General features: G+C 38.5%; 1 protein-coding gene across 1 annotated transcript in view; it reads right to left on the reverse strand.

Annotated features, from left to right (window-relative positions):
• Nucleotides 1-918: 918 nt before the first annotated feature.
• The window catches only part of RHOBTB1 (Rho-related BTB domain containing 1), a 25,608-nt gene continuing 10,337 nt past the window's right edge, over nucleotides 919-16,189 (reverse strand). The window contains exons 3-9 of the mRNA XM_009878026.1: nucleotides 12,151-12,336; nucleotides 9,448-10,415; nucleotides 8,713-8,831; nucleotides 6,134-6,284; nucleotides 4,373-4,461; nucleotides 2,737-2,842; nucleotides 919-2,231 (exon numbers count right to left, since the gene is read on the reverse strand). Of these exons, the coding sequence (XP_009876328.1) occupies nucleotides 2,062-2,231; nucleotides 2,737-2,842; nucleotides 4,373-4,461; nucleotides 6,134-6,284; nucleotides 8,713-8,831; nucleotides 9,448-10,415; nucleotides 12,151-12,336 (1,789 nt within the window). The 3' untranslated portion in view covers nucleotides 919-2,061. The remainder of the gene's footprint in view (nucleotides 2,232-2,736; nucleotides 2,843-4,372; nucleotides 4,462-6,133; nucleotides 6,285-8,712; nucleotides 8,832-9,447; nucleotides 10,416-12,150; nucleotides 12,337-16,189) is intronic.

A 16,189-nucleotide genomic window follows, 5' to 3' on the forward strand; every position in this document is an offset into this window, starting at 1 on the left:
ATAGACAGCATTAACCAAATGAACCAGCCACTTGGTTATAGTAGCTGATAACTAGCACAGCTGGATATTATTGCATATACCTCAGGTTCATTTATATATCCATTACAGTTTGGCAAGATTACAATCATACAGTAGCTTTGGTTGTGTAAAACCTAGTAGTAATACTTACTTAAATGTGACTGGTTAACATTTTACGACCACAGGTATTTATCTCATCTTAGTCTTGACACGTCTTCTCTCATTCTTTCTTCTCCTCCACAATATACATTGTCACTGACCAAATATTAAGGAGACACATTTGCAACCATCATTTATAGCCCTTCTTGATCACCATATGGCGATGAATCTTATAAAGGGAGTAGGAATCCGTCATTTGCTTTCCTTATAAAAGTTTGTAGAGCAGCATCTCGTTCCATGCTGGGTGGCTTCTACCATCTTGTGGTAGCATCTGCCAAAAATGAGTCCATTCAGAATGCAAACATGTAGAGGTGTATATGGCTTTCAGTCCAAAGCCTTTTCTAACCTACAGTACTGGTGTTTGACTGTACTGCCTTGCCTTTGAATACAGGGAAAAAAAAATAAATCACAAACAAATAGCTTTTCACATTGTATGCTGAGCTGCCAGCACAAAACAATATTAACAAACCTAATACACAATACTACCTTGGTTACAGAATTGTGCCTGAGACACTGTACAGGATTGCAAGTGTATGTTCTACAGTCTACGTATTTTTGGTCTTTTAAAAAACGCTCTCATCCGTATGTAATCTAGTGTGACACTGCAGGTTTAGAGTAATGGTTGATAAAATGTCATAAACACATAGGTTATCTGAAATGACTGGAGGATTTTTTTTTTTTCTTGCACTAGTGGTGCAGAAATCCTGACTTTCTGCCATCATTTTGCCCCCAGGTTTCTGGGAATACCTACATCCAGGGGGAACATACAATCTACTTAAAAAAATCTAATATTTTGAATTCTACCTGGGAAAAACTGTAAAACAATTTGGATCAAACTGAAGCGATCTTGCGTGTGAAGACCCTTCTTCGTTTACAAAATGATGTAACACTAGACATTTCCTACTTGGTTTTGCAGCCCTTTCATTTGCTTGCACTGAAGCAAGAAGGTATTCAGCATGAGGAATGGCTGCATGGTTAAGATCCCACAGGACAAGGTAACTGCCATGCAGTAATTCAAATGCAAGCAGTGTAACTGCTTTTTGTATTCAGATCCATACTTGTATAAGGATATAAATTAATAAGCCCTTCTAAATGATTTTAGAAATATTCTCTTTGATCTAGACATATAAAACCTCTGAATACTTAGAATCACTAGATTTCACATGGCCCACGTTGTCATAATTATTTGCACTTACATGGCAAATATTAGAAACACATTTGCCTGCAGTTGAACAGGTAATTATACTGCCTATTATTCAGCTGAGCAAAGATCAAGCACTCTATATCTTGAAGTTATTGGATCTTATTCTAACCCTTTACTGTAGAAAAGGGGAAATAACTGTCTAATTATATTACCAGTGCACAGTACTCAGTTTAAAAAAAGACAACCTATACTAGGCAACTAGATTTCTTCCTAAGATGACTTTTTATGAGATACTCTAAAAGCAGTCTCTTATGACTGAAGATTGTCTGTTTCACTGTATTCGCATAGTAAAAATAGTTAAAATCTAATTACAAAGCTGCTACACGGTTATTTTGTGGTCTGTAAAATAAAATGGTATCCAGAATTTTATCTGAACAAAATACACCAGACAGTATAAAAATATTTCCCAACTGGAGTTTGAAACATTAATGCTGGATTATTTTTTTTTTTTATAAAAAGAAATGTAATAATGGTAGACATTTATCTACTTACTAGACAGAAAACATATATGACTTCAAGGAGCTGTTCCAGGCTCTCTCTCAGTGAGCTTGTGCTTTTGACCCTAGCAATAATAAATCCACACATGGAACAAAGTTTCCTGAAAACCTGAACTACATCTTATTTCTAACAATAAGAGTAATTTCTGACACTGGCTATGGATTTCCACTTATTTGCTTTGTTCAGGCAACTACAGCAGAGGAATTCCAGAAGCACCACTTCCGCTTTGAATGGTGTTTATTCAGTGCAACATCTTCCTTTTCTCTTTCTTTTTTAACTCGCTGATAGTGATCTTCTTCCTTTAAATACCACACAGGCGGCCAGCGATGCCTCTCAAAATATTCTTGATTATCTGATTAAAAAGAAACAATCAAAGAGCCCCCAAATAAGCCAATAAGATACACAAATCCAGAAATGTCTACAAAAAGCTATGCCACTAATTATTTATCCAGGCTCTATGCTAGGTGACTTATCGGGGATTCTCCCAGTTTCCTCATACATCTTACAGGATGAAAAGACTTTGAAAGCATTTGCACTCGAAAGTCCTTAGCCCACTGAAGTGTGTAAAAAAGCAAATCCTCTACAAAGTGTATTTTTCATTGTGGAGCCTGAATAGCTCTGTTCCTTTTAGCATATCCAAAATAGATATAGAACATAACGCTTGCCCAGGAATCAGGCTAATGATTATGACCTTTCTTTACAGATAAGAAGAATTTATGAATCCTACTGAAGGCAGTGCCAATGTTCAGTCTCATGACTTAGCTATCCGAGCTCACCTTCGTCTTAATGTTTAATCCACTGGATGAGGAGAAAGAAGGGGAAACCTCATGAAAATTGGAGAGAAAAATTGCCCATACCTGAAGATTTAGCTTTGATTTCCTTGCGAAATTTGGAGCAAACACTGTTGTAATTGGTGCAGATGTAGTGCAAGCACCAAGCTGCCAGCTGGTTAGCATTGTGAAACTGTAAAGAAAAACAAAGAGCTTATTCCCTTTCCTGAAGGTATCATTCATTTTGCAGCCCCAATTAACAGCTAAAGCTACAGTGATCCCTTGCGGATTGTATCTGGCAGCACTCTCCCAAGCATACAGGGGAGCTTTTGAGTTTCAAGTGGGCCTTGATGCCCTTAATCTTGTCACACAATTCTGCTGGATCAACTAATGGCCCAAAAGGCTTAAGAATAGGTGCTAAGCATACATAGCATCTGAAAAACTGCATTCCGTCCCACACAGGATCTGAACCCACGGCATTCTGGACCTGAGTTTCCTGGTATGACGGTACCAGCCATATATTGCTACCAGTTACTGCAAACCCTGCTCTGAAGTAACTCCCTGGATAACTACGTTCATTGACAGAATTCAAGCATTACTGAAAGCTCAATACAAAATCTTGCACAAAGTTCCTCCCATCGTAAGGAAGTACGGCTGTAATGCAAGTCAGATTGCACAGCGTGTGTATTTATTTTGGCGTTATGACTGTCACTCTGATCTTCTGAGGTGTCCTGGTTTGAGAGTACCATAGAAAATTTTTTATCCTGGTACTCTCAAACCAGAACATCAGGTTATAAACACATCATACCAACGTAGGTACTGGGCACAGAGGATAATCTATCAGTAGTTAAACATATTACTTCTGTCTTCAACCAGGAGAAAAAAACAAACTCTAAAACTAAAGAAAACCCAACACCCTCCAGAAGAACAAAATTAAGCAAGCTGCCTGTTCTTGAAGGGGTTCAGCTCTGGTTTTGCAACAGCTTTATGGATATTCCAAGAGAGGGACTTCAAAGCAGCTACAGGAAATTTTGCATGGTAACCATCTTGTGCTGTATCAGTGCCACTTGAAATTCAAACTTCAAGCTGAGCTGGAGCCAGACTCATCGTTAGAGTGAAATCAAGAATAATTCAGCTTAAAAAACATTTTGACTTGTACTACTGTACCTAGGAGACTGCTGTAGCAGTCCTTTTGGAAAACAGAGGTGTGCAGTTTAACTGTGAGCTAGGCTCTTTCTTTTCATAGTTTCTGGGACTCAGGAAATATTGAAACGTGTTTGAAAAAAAGTGGTAAGATTTGATCAGATCACTGGCTCTTGAATAGCTAGTCTAAATGTCAAGTCTAAGAACACAAAATTTATCTTTGCACTGCAGGTCTAAATATATCTACAAAAACTGAACTGAAAGCAACCCAAGAACCAGTCAATATCACAAAGCTGAACAGCTTCGTTACATTTCATGTTACTGAAACATGGCCGTGCGAACAAGAGCTTGGACGCTCCACAGTTAGGAAAAAATAAGTATTGGAAAGACAACTCCTCCCAGATTAGTTCACAGATAGAACATCTATCTAAGTAATGTAAAAATCCTCTTTGCGATACAGGATAAAACTCGCAGAGCTACAGACTTTGAGCCACTTTGATGCAATGCTCAGAACCACTAAGGTGCTAAAATCAAGGCCTGCAGTTGGCCAGAATACCTTTAAAAAACAGTGCACACTGACCTGAGCCAATTCCAGATAGGATAGTACTTCTCCATCTATTGCAACGCCACTCATGGAGGCTTTTGTCAGCTCTTGTACTGCGTGCTGTTCTGTTAGAGGAGAACACTCATCACTCACGTGGGAGGCAGTCACATTTCAAGGTCAGATCATCCACAAGTAACAGGGCCGAGAAGGCATGTTCTCTGTCCTCCTGGCGTTAACTCTAGCATTATGCAAGCGGCACATTCACCCAGATATCCTGAGCAACTTCAGAACTGGGTGAACTCAAATGCTGGTATCTATAGTTGTGGCTGGAGATTCTGCATCACAGGTATAAACCATCTGGCTTCAGTGAAGCACAGTCCATAGGAGGATTTGCCCCCTTGCCTCAAGCCAAGCTATTTATTTCTGGTTTCACATACAATTCTTATCTCTTTCTTACAGAAGTCAAGCCTGCAATTAATAACCGCTTATAGAAAGATGAAGTTCAGCAACCACCAGTCTCTTTCTAGTAGAACTGATGGGTGCAATATTCAACATAAATTAGAAATATGGTTCAGCTGTCTCTTTCAGGTAATGCAAAAGCAATAGTCAAGTTTTTAGGCAACAGTGCACTTGGCATTGCATTGTGGATTTATTAATGAGTATACCCAGAGCACTGATATAGAGAAGTTCACTTCAGGCCCTCTTCAGATTCTCAGATTAGTTGTTCCTAGAATCCAGATGAAGGCTGATCAGCTCCCCCAAAAGTCACTTGAGTTCAAAAATCTCCTTAGCCCTTTCCTAAAAGCATAAACATCTTACAAGTTTGAGTGTTTCTTGGGAAATACTGACAGCTGATTTGAATCCTCCCGGTCCAGTCGTTGGAATCAAAAATATTTAATCAAGAACTAAATGGCATGAAATTTTCTTAACAGCATATGTATATTTATGCTGGAACTACTTAAAGAATATCAGTTAAAACATGCGTATAAAAATCATACAATAAAGATTTGGCAAGTGAACTAGTGAAGACAAGGTACACAATCCTGATGCACAATTGAAGGAGACCTAGGATTTGGAATGTGATTAAATTTTGCCTAAATTTTATCCTGCAACTATGTCTAAGCTTTGCATCATCTGACTCTGAGTTTTGGCCTTGGCCACATCTTCAGAAAGATGTCAACTTACATACGCTGAGGGAAACAAACACCTCAAGGCCTTGAGTGTGTATGGATTTAATTTTAAAACTAAGTAGTATCTTATCCTGTAATTTTTCTCTAAACATGTGGTGAAATGAGAGTTGAATTCCCATGTATATACCAGAATATCCCATCCCATCTGGACAGTGAAAAGGGATCTAGACAGCATTTCTAATACATGTGATCACTTAGATCAGTTTTGAATTGGGTCAGTTACTCTCTGAATAAAAATGTATAATGGAGCACTTAATTCATTTCAGAATGGAAAGCCTGGGGTCCATTCTATTTTCAGGCAAAGTAACAACAGCAGAATGGACATTACAAACCACAGACATTGAATCAATGCTAAAGTGAAGGTTTATTCTTCCTGTTTTTAAAGCACAGAATATTTCAGGGTTCCGAGCTGGTTTAGCACAAAACCAAAAAAATACAAGAGAAAGGCAAATATATTTTTCTAAGTGAAAATACCTATTGGTATTACAATATTCCTTTCAGAAAAACAATATTTACACTTGAAAAAATCTTGTGCATTCCAAAACAATTAAAACATGTTTCAGCCATTGCAGAAGACACTGGATTGGACAAGGATAGAAATTCTTACCTGCTAGCGCAACAAGGTGAGGGAGGCAAAACCTATTTGCCAATGCGATTAACTCAAGTGTGTCCAGTTCCTGACTAGAGGACAGTTGTTTGGTATACAAGTAATCTAAAACTGCTTGCATGGAAGTCTTGTTTATGTTGGGAAGAACTACCTGGAAAAGATATTTAAGAGAAGAATCTCTAATTATTAAGGAATTTTCAAATAAATGCCATATTTCACTTCCGTCACTTTGCTTGACTGTCTCTTTTTCTCTTCAAATCATCTTAGAAATGCAGGGAAAACATTTTCCAAAAAAGAAATTTCACTTTAAAGTTCAAGAAGCTGCCAAGAGGTAAGCATACCTCCAGAGCCAGATCCTTTGCTGGTTTATATACAAGCAACTCGGTTCCAAGTTGCTGGAACTGAATCCACATCAAAGAGTCAATCTGTTCAATGCTTTCAAGCCTGCAAATGGATAACTACGTGGGATACAGAAAAGCCACTGAGTACTTCCCATGCCAAACCTCCCTCAGCAGACTTCTCAAGGGAAGCAATCTACCTGCTCCTGGCAAGAGATATTCTGGAGATTCTGAGAATAACAGAAAACAAAGGAAAAAAAAACCTACCCTTCTCACTTTGCTTATAAATAACAAAACTATCCAAACAAAGGATGGCTAGGAAGGGACTGAGAACTAAAAAAATGAGGCAAAGAAAATGTGAACCCTTTCTGTCACGCGTGTAATTAGCATAACCAACATATAATGGAACTACCAACACTAGGATAAAAGCTATCTTAATTTCTCACTAGCACAACCCTAGCTCCATTTCACTGCGAAGGAGCCTAGAAGAAGAGGATGGAGTGTTAGAAAGCCTTGCTGTAACCTATCACTGTAGCAACTCAACTACAGTTCGCACACACAATCACTCGTCCAAAGAACAGGGTAAAAGTGATTGTTGCAGGGCTCATGGTTACGGTAGGTAAGTCTGCTTTAAATATCCAAGCTAGTCCATCCCATGTACATGGCAAATCTTCATAACACAATATAACACATGACAAATCTTAACATAACACATGACAAATCTTCATAACACAAGAGATGCTGGCATTGAAGAATGCACTGAGGTATGCTGAAGAACTCACAGTAAAAAATAATGCAGAGCCAAATAATAATAATAAAATTATGATGAGGAATTAAATGCACACGCAACTTAATCTGACTGCTTGGAAGCAATCAGTATGTACTTCCTGCTAGATGGGGGTTAATTGTCATCACGTAGCTGGTTGTTAACCCTTGGGAACTTGTAATTTTTTCTTTCAGCTCTGCCTGGATGAGCGAGATTCAAGCTCAGGTCTTTCAGTGCTAAAGTAGGAACTCTTATGCGTATCAGCCACTCTGGGAAGCAGCTCAGTTCTCAAGTAAGAGAAGCTACTTGCAAAATTCATTCATTATTAATATACTTTTGTTAGTACAGAGAACAGTAAATTCAGTTAATAAGTTCATAAAATGTTGTGTCCTAAATACAGAAAAAGTAGTAAGGAAGAAGTAGATTTTTTTTTTTTTTTTTTGGTAAACCAGTCAAAAGAAACCAGTCAATTCACATGTACCTATATTTTAAAACTTCCAAAACCACTGCTGAATGCTCTAAGCTCTACAGAATGAAAAGCTAAATATTTTAAATTGGAAAGATGAGCTAAGACTGTTAAGTTAATCATTAAAAATAGGCTGGTAGAAAATAAATGTATACTCCTCACTGCCAGATGTTGCTTACTAGAATCAAACTATATATTTTTAATGAACCACTTGTTGAACATGCCTCTGTGAAAGGAATTATGTTTACAGCTGTAGTAAACGAAACAAGAAAAAAATCTAAGTAGAACGCAATCTTGCAGAATGTTTAACACAAACCCCTTCAACTCTTCATAGGAGCAAGACCCACAAGTATGGAAAGAAACAAGAAAATCAAAACAAAAATAAAAATCTGGGTATAAGACACAAGACAAATATTAGCAGAGTGTTTAGAATTTGAAAACCAGACCAAGAAAGCACCTGAAAATACAAGGCTTCTGCTGCAAAATCTTAATTCAAAGCATCGAGATCTTCTGTACTTCATACCTGCTTTACTCAAGAGGACAAGCTGATACACTATAGAATCTGAGCTTAGTTTCTACTGAAGTACTGTGAAGCCAACTCCCTTTTCCAGTTCTTGAACACTTTTTTCCTTTAATTCCTTTAATACCTTCACCAATGCCCCTGCCTCAAGAATTCTTTGTAATGCTTCTGATTGTATAAAAATATATTCACACAACTTTAAAACTGTTTTAAAAGAAATTAATAAATTAATATTTAATTACCCCCATCTAACATTTTAAAATATTTCAGCTTTAAATACCTGCAAGTCTCATGACTTGCAGTAAATACATTATCCTCCTAGGCATCCTAATTTAATGCCTTAAGAAGAAAAGCATCCCAGGTCTGCATAGGAAGAATAAAGAAACATTCCAGTGATTATTGTGACCCTTCAAACAGATACAGAATAATACTTGCATAACACTAATCCATCAGACATTATAAGAAAAATGGATAAAAAAGGACAAATACCTCACTGTTTGAGCTTTCAATAAAAGATCCTCCAAACATAGCAGACATCCATTCACAGCTACAGATCAGCAGTGGCTTGTGGGCATTTATGGTTCCGTCATCCAATTTAAATGTCACGTCTGCCACGGGAACAAAGAAACCGGCATGCTGCAAGTCTACTTCTAAAGTGAAACTGTCTTGCACGAATGTTTGTGTCACTTGCACCTTGTTAACCGAGCACTACTTTTGCTTCCCAGGATCCCCACCCCAAAGATGACTCCAGTGTTTCGTACAGCTAAACCATAGAATTGGAATCACAGAAAGGCCTAGGCTGGAAGGGACCTTAGAGATCATCTAGGCCAACCTCCCTGTCATGGGCAGGGACGCCACCTCTCGACTAGACCAGGCAACACATGGGGACCAAGCGGGAATCGAACCTGCGACCTCGGTGTTGGTCATTGTTGTCAGCACCACGCTCAAACCACTGATAAAAAGCCTCACTTAAAAAGGAGATACTTGATGCTCAATATTTTGGAAAATTTGGTCTCTTATTTAAAAGCTTCTTTGTAGATTTTCAGAAACTAAACTGCAAAATTCCAGGTTGGAACAGTTGGCCCAGGGTAACACCATGAATTTGGGCTCATCTTTCCTCTCAGAACAATGTAAGCTGTCACAGTTTTTGAAGTCTACGAACTGACAGTAACATGACTGAGAAAGGAATTAGTGCTTTTTCTGTTAAAGCGTGTAGTTGCTTACCAGAAAATGTCCCTTTGCAAAGGCACTCTTTTATCCGATTAGCTTTTCTGACATGAAATGCTTTAGTAATCTCTTGATTCATGAAGGCTTCTTTATTCATAATATTCTCTACCATCATTCGCAAATCAAATACTTCCAAGATTTCAGCGATTTGAGCCAGTCTTGTGAGATCTTTTTCATTTTCATCCAGTTGCCCTGTGTATAAAAACTGCAGAAGAGTTTTAAAAGGTCCAGCCTGCACAGATGAATCCATTTTTACCACAGTTACAGGACATGTCCTATTCGAGACAGGATTCACTTGCATTTCCTTATGCACACTAACAAACCCCTTACCCCAGGATGACAAAGTTCTTGCTCCAGAATTTGTTTCACCAGGTTCAGGTTCTAGTACGTTTAAAGAGTCAGTACTTTCTGGTGAGGGAATTTTAACATGAGCCGATTTCAAGGATGTCTCATCACTATCACCATTAGTCTCAAGGTGACTTGTCAGAACATCCTTATGCACATTTTCTTTATTACACTGCGTTTCATCCAAGTTTGGACTTTCCTCACATTCCATTAAGAAAAGGTCATAAAACTTTGAAGAGGAGGTAGCTAGATAAATCTTGTGAGCAAAAATATAGTCCTGCTCCTGGAGAACAAACATAACATCTGCGCACAGCGGGCTGTCCAATAAATATCCAGCTTCATTCATGCTCGGCACAGGACACTCAGGAATTTTGATAACTGGAGGAGGGGCTTTTGGAGGTAGGAATGGAGCCTGAAGCAGAGGTTTTTGGACCTTCTTCAAATGAGATTTCCAGAACTGCAGGTGTCTTCTGGAGATCAGGGCAGCTCTAATTGCATTGTCAAACACATCTTTAATCCCAAACTGGTCAAATACACTGGTTTCATAGTATGGTATCCCAAGCTCCTTGGCAACCTCTCTGCCTCTTTCTGGTGGCAAAATGTCTCCTCTTTTTATGGGCCTAGGGTTAAAGAAAAAAGAAACCTTCTCACACACAATGATCATCACAAACTTACTCCATAAAGCATGAAATTTTACAAAATTTCAGTGCCAATTTTGAGAAAACTGTCATTCACATTAAACCAAATATAAAATTAAGCCCGCAAAGCCCTGTGGAAATCTACAGTCATGACTCCAGAGAGTTTTCGAATAGTACAAACTTGTAATTTTGTTGAAGTTTGGTTGTGTCTTTGCAATATTACTAAAAATATGTAATAAGCATTTGTACCAAATGGAGCAAGCCTTCTCTGAGTTCAAGAAAAATTTACAGTAAAAAAACTTGAGAACTTTCATTATTTAAAAAGCCTTCTAACATCCCTTTCTATTCAGATATTCTGTCAGTATGTTTCTTTGTATCAATCATTTAAATTCAAACAAAAATTCTCATGGCATAGAAACGCTACAAATATAGCTAAATATGAAATAACAAATACTTCTCAAGCTTATGCTTTCTAAAAAAAAATCACAGTAGGCTATGACAACAGTATAACTGAACACACACTTCAAGAGATATGCCTGTTCAAGCTGCAGAAACATTATGTGAGAACTCATGAATTTCCAGAGTAGCTCCAGTACACAACACAGAGTAAACAAACCAGAAAAAAGTCTGGTCTACGATCCATTTTCCCAACCAAAAAATCATCTCACCAGAAGACATGACCCAACAGTGTGTTCTCTGAGCACACCATATTGGGTTGACACAAGCTGGCACCGACTTAACACACTCCAGACAACAGCTTGCTTCAGTCGCCAGCTAATAATCAGCTCAGGTGGCAGAAGTCTGTGCTAGACACGCAGAATACTGACTCAGAGTGTACTAATAGGGAAATTAGAAACGAGTATGAGGGCAGAAGAAGAATTCTGACTTTTGAAAAAACATTTCCTTTTGAAAAGTCAACCAAAACGCCCACCCCATTAATAAAGAAACAAACCCATGAAAATCATATTGCTGAGTCAAGAGTTTGAAGGCAATGCAAAGTTTTCTAAGAGCCCACAGAATATTAATGCAATCCCTTAACAGAAATTTGTTACAATACAGTTTTTAATTACATGATCATGGATATAATTTCCATGAATCCAGACTCATTCAAATTCACACAAAAGGAAGAAAGAACTGAGCAGGTAACTGTAGGATTGTTTTGTCCAAACATATGAATGGTTGTCTTCTGAATCTGGGAAAACAAAGCTTCTCCAGAATGGCCCCGAACTCTATTTTAATCTCAGAATTTTAAAGATATTTTATTTTGCAAATACTTTGTTTCCTGTGGTGATCTAGGATTAGCTTTACAAAAAAAATAAAATGAGAATTAAGAAAACCTGAGTAGAACCTGTCAGTTTAAAACAGTACCCAACGGTAGTGACAGGGTAGGACATGATACACATGTTCAGATGGAGAAAGTCATGTGTGAAAACCTCCAATAATCAGTACTACCTCTATATTATCATAGTGTTCCAGCACCTAAACAAGTTTAGATGCCAAACGTGCAAAAATATTGTGGGAAACATACAATAACTCTGTATGCTAAAGAACTAACCAACTCTGACAAGAAAATGAGAAAAAAGAAAGCACATATATTCTCATTTTACCAAAAAAGGAAGACAGGCTCTATCATTTCTCTTTTGAAAGTACTGTACCTGATTACCAGGGTGGGTTGTTTTTTTTTAAAAAAAAATTCTTATTTTCATTTAAACATTACCTTGCCAAAGGTCGTCTGGCTCTGTTAACAGCCTCAAGATCTGCATAGCGGAGATCTAGTTGGCAGCCCACCAGAATGACAGGTGTGCGAGGACAGAAGTGCTTGATTTCTTGGTACCACATCGTTTTCACATGATTCAGGGAATTAGGATTAGCGATTGAAAAGCACAGAACAACGACATCAGACCTAGACAGGCAAGAAGAAAATATCCAATTAAAATCCAACAAACATGCTTTCTGCTGCAGCTTCATCGATTTTCACCACTCCACCTTAAAGCTACTCCACTCCGAACTTTGAAAAATGCACTGACACCCAGATGTCAGAATACATGTTCGTGCAGAAATCTGAGAGAAGCTACACGTTTCACCACAAAAGCATGGGAGCACAAAGCCACATGCCCAGGAAGCACTGCCCATCTACACCAAGAAGTGATCCCTACACCTCCGGAGACAGCACTAATAAGAGAGGTAGGGCTTGGCATTCTCTACTTTTACATTATAGTTATTCACAGGCTGTCATTGCTCAAGAGATAATTCTTCTGACTGGATACCTAAATTGCAATTCAAAGATCATCGATGCTTAGTAATTAGAAAGGAGTTGTGCAAAGCTTAACAACAGCTATACAGGCAGACACAGATCGCTTCTGACCTTGTCATGGAGAAATACCTTTACTGCAGCATTTTAGATACTGAGGTGGTCTCCTTTGCAGCGCACTTTGCACAGCAATTTTCTAACACCTTTAATAAATAACCTGTTAGAAGGGTAAATCACTAAAAACCCACAACCTCTACAATATGAGCAAAAATAAACATTATGATAAAAAATAAGGTCAGTATAGTGTAGAAGAGGACACTGACTTAAATCAGAGTAAGCATGACAATATTTGCAGGCTTTTAAAGGTTTTAAGAAAACAAAACGTCCTTCATACAAGTACGTGCTTTATAAATTGTAAGTATGAGGATTTAGCTTGACAGCTCATCCACTAAGCCACTACATAACTCTTGTCAGAGCTAGCACCCTAAGGCAGAGAAATGCTTGAATCCTTCTTTCAGGGCATTTCTAACTTGGCACAATTTCATTATTTATAATCAGGGATGGGATGTTACAAAGCAGCTCTCAAGCTCTTGGATCTCTCATGGGAAAAAAAAAGAAAAGAAAAACCATTGAATTAAAACTTAAGAAAAATTGAGGAGGAGGGACATTTTGAAGTGGCAACCTATTGCTACAGAACTGTCAGCAGGATAAGCTCAGCAATACCATGTCTATCTGACTTCTATTATCCTTTAGTTTAGCACAAATGTGTTGTGTTTGCAGTTTGTGTAATGTATAGAGCAGTGGCAGTGAATCTTAACATTCACCTTTAAAAAATGAAGTACCTCCTCAGTACTGCTGCCTTCTACATTTTACTGAGGGCACAGATATATCCAGCAAGACCATTTCTAAAGATAGCTGCATACAATACAGGTACTGCTGTAAGCGTAAATTTAACGCAAGAGAAATGTTCCTGCTCCAAGCTTGTATTTTATTCAAACTGCAACCCATCCATCATATCTAGAAACAAGGCCTGTTCACACTGCAAAGTTATCCGCTAAATACCGAAGTGGTAAAGCAGCTAATATAATGGTCTTCTACATAACTGAGGCAAACAGCCTTTAAACCCAAACTTGCTCTATTCAAGGTCATGGAAGAGTAAAACCTAGGGCCCAGCAGGCATTTGCTTAGCTTCCAGAAAGGAGACATCAACATACAACTAAGATACCCCCTGCCAATTGTGTTACAAATATTCTAACCTGGTCAATTGTTGTTTAATTCAGGATCATGAGGACTGCTGGAGAGGCTGGCTGGCTGGTCTTAACTAAGCACCTCAGAGACAGACTGTCTTGCGTCCTTCAGAAATTAATACCTAAGCCAAGGAATTGCAGTCACAGGGATCCAACCCTCCTGACTCTATGAACCAAAAGACACTTCACCTCTCTCAGAAAACCAAAAGAAAACAGAGCTCCAGCAGGAAGTGACAGGCAGGAGATGACAACAGCTCCCCAGGGCACTGCTGCTGGCCGGTGCTGGGCTGGCCACAGCCCCGGGCTCCTGAGGAGAGCCACTGCTGTCTGTTCCCCAGACTACCCGGCCATTCGGCCCCAACACACACCTGCACGTGTTACAGCCCTTGCCAAGGGAGTCTCACATTTTTGCCACAGGGCTGCATGTGGATCTTGAGCCACTCATCACCTCTGACCTTCCCTGGGCAACCATATAACTGAGCTGGAGAAAGCTGCTTTCTTTACCCGTAACTCATAACACAGGTAGCATTGCACTAGCAGTACATTTCCATCTTACTGCCTTCCAAATAAAGTGAAAAATAGAATAAAGAGGTAAAGAAATGGTGACATGCATATCATTTATCCTGTGGTAAACCCTGGAATTCCCATTAAAACGAATACCCTGAGGTTTCTGTACTGAACAGGGAGAAGTAAAGAGCTCTGTACCATAAACAGGATGGATGGGAAATCACTGCGTAGTGACAGAGCTCACACGCTGAACCAGCACCACAGCTGGGTCTGCTCAGTCACAAAATACACCCACCTTATCATAATAAATTAAGTTTTCATTAAAGTCATAAGTATGATTTGCACTATTAGTACAAACTGGAGAGAGCAATATAGGAGGAAGATTAGCTGTCTACATAGGACTGCGAACATTTGGAAACTTTAATTAATGCCTATAATTCCTTTTAATGTCAAAGGCATATTTACAACTTGTTAATGCCTCAGTATAAAGCTTGGTTTGACATTTGTTCATAAATGCCAGAACCTGTCAGGTTAGAATAATGCATTAATATTTCCCAAACATTAAAAATGTACCAATGTTATTTCAATATTCTCAGGGAACATAAAAGGACAGAATTAAAAATATTCTTTAATTAATTGCCATTTTTGTGCAGTTTGGTTACTTGGAGAACAAGAAAGGATGAATCATGTTTACCTCAGCTTTCTTCTTTCTCTCTGCAGCAATATATTCACAAATATAAGCTGCTTTCTTAAAAAAAAAAAAGAAATTTCATAACTATTTCCCAGTAAAATTCAGGAACTCGAGAAATATTTCTATAGACTTGAATACCAAGAAGTGCTTCAGAACTTCTCCATCACATTCCTCCTGCAGCACTATCCAATTGAGATGGGCTGCACATAGTGCAGCACATCTAAACTGTGTGCAACAATCTTTGTTAAACACAACATCATAAGACACTGTGTGCAATCACCTGTGTTAAATAGGACAAAAGCATATGATTACACCTACATCATAAACGGATAAGTATTACAAATAATTCAGAGAGAACTAACTTGGATATCTAAGCTATTGTCTTCTAGATTAAGCAGTACATGCTGGAAACACATAACTGATTTATTCTCACATTTTGCTTTTCAGAGTTTATCAAAAGGAATCATGAATCATCTACTCTTATTATTTGAAACATCTGAACGTACTTAATTATCACCAAATCTCATAACTTCTGTGTGACTTGCTCTAGCATGTGATCAACCACCAGTGAAGCACTCTGCACCATCAGTGTAGGAAAATAGGTTACTTTCTACTCACTGGGGTTCCAACCAGGGGAGAACACAATGTAGATGTGTGGGACTGGGCAGGTGGAAAAGGGGAAACATGGATTATCTCGGCTGTAATCAATCACTGCTTTTACATGTTTGTCATTTCCTGGCTGACCAGACTCTTGCATTGGAGCCTCACATCAGCATGTAAGAGCACTTCAAATGCTGCCCTTGGGAGTTGCAGAAGTAATTCTTAATACAAACACACCTGAAGTCAGCCCAGCTTGCTCTAAGCATAACTGTGGACTTCCTATAGGAGGCTCCTGTAGGCAAAGAAAGAACCTTACCACCCTTTTGAGAGGTGCCTCGTCTACCTAATGTAGGTATTACTTTAAGACATTCAACCATATCTTCCTAAACTTGGACAAGAAGAAGTTTGGAAGGAAGCTACTATCCCTTTTGAGACTTTAGAGAAAGAAAATAAACCACAC

This window comes from Apaloderma vittatum, unplaced genomic scaffold (assembly GCF_000703405.1).
Source record: "Apaloderma vittatum isolate BGI_N311 unplaced genomic scaffold, ASM70340v1 scaffold8681, whole genome shotgun sequence".
In the NCBI taxonomy this organism is placed as follows: Eukaryota; Metazoa; Chordata; class Aves; order Trogoniformes; family Trogonidae; genus Apaloderma; species Apaloderma vittatum.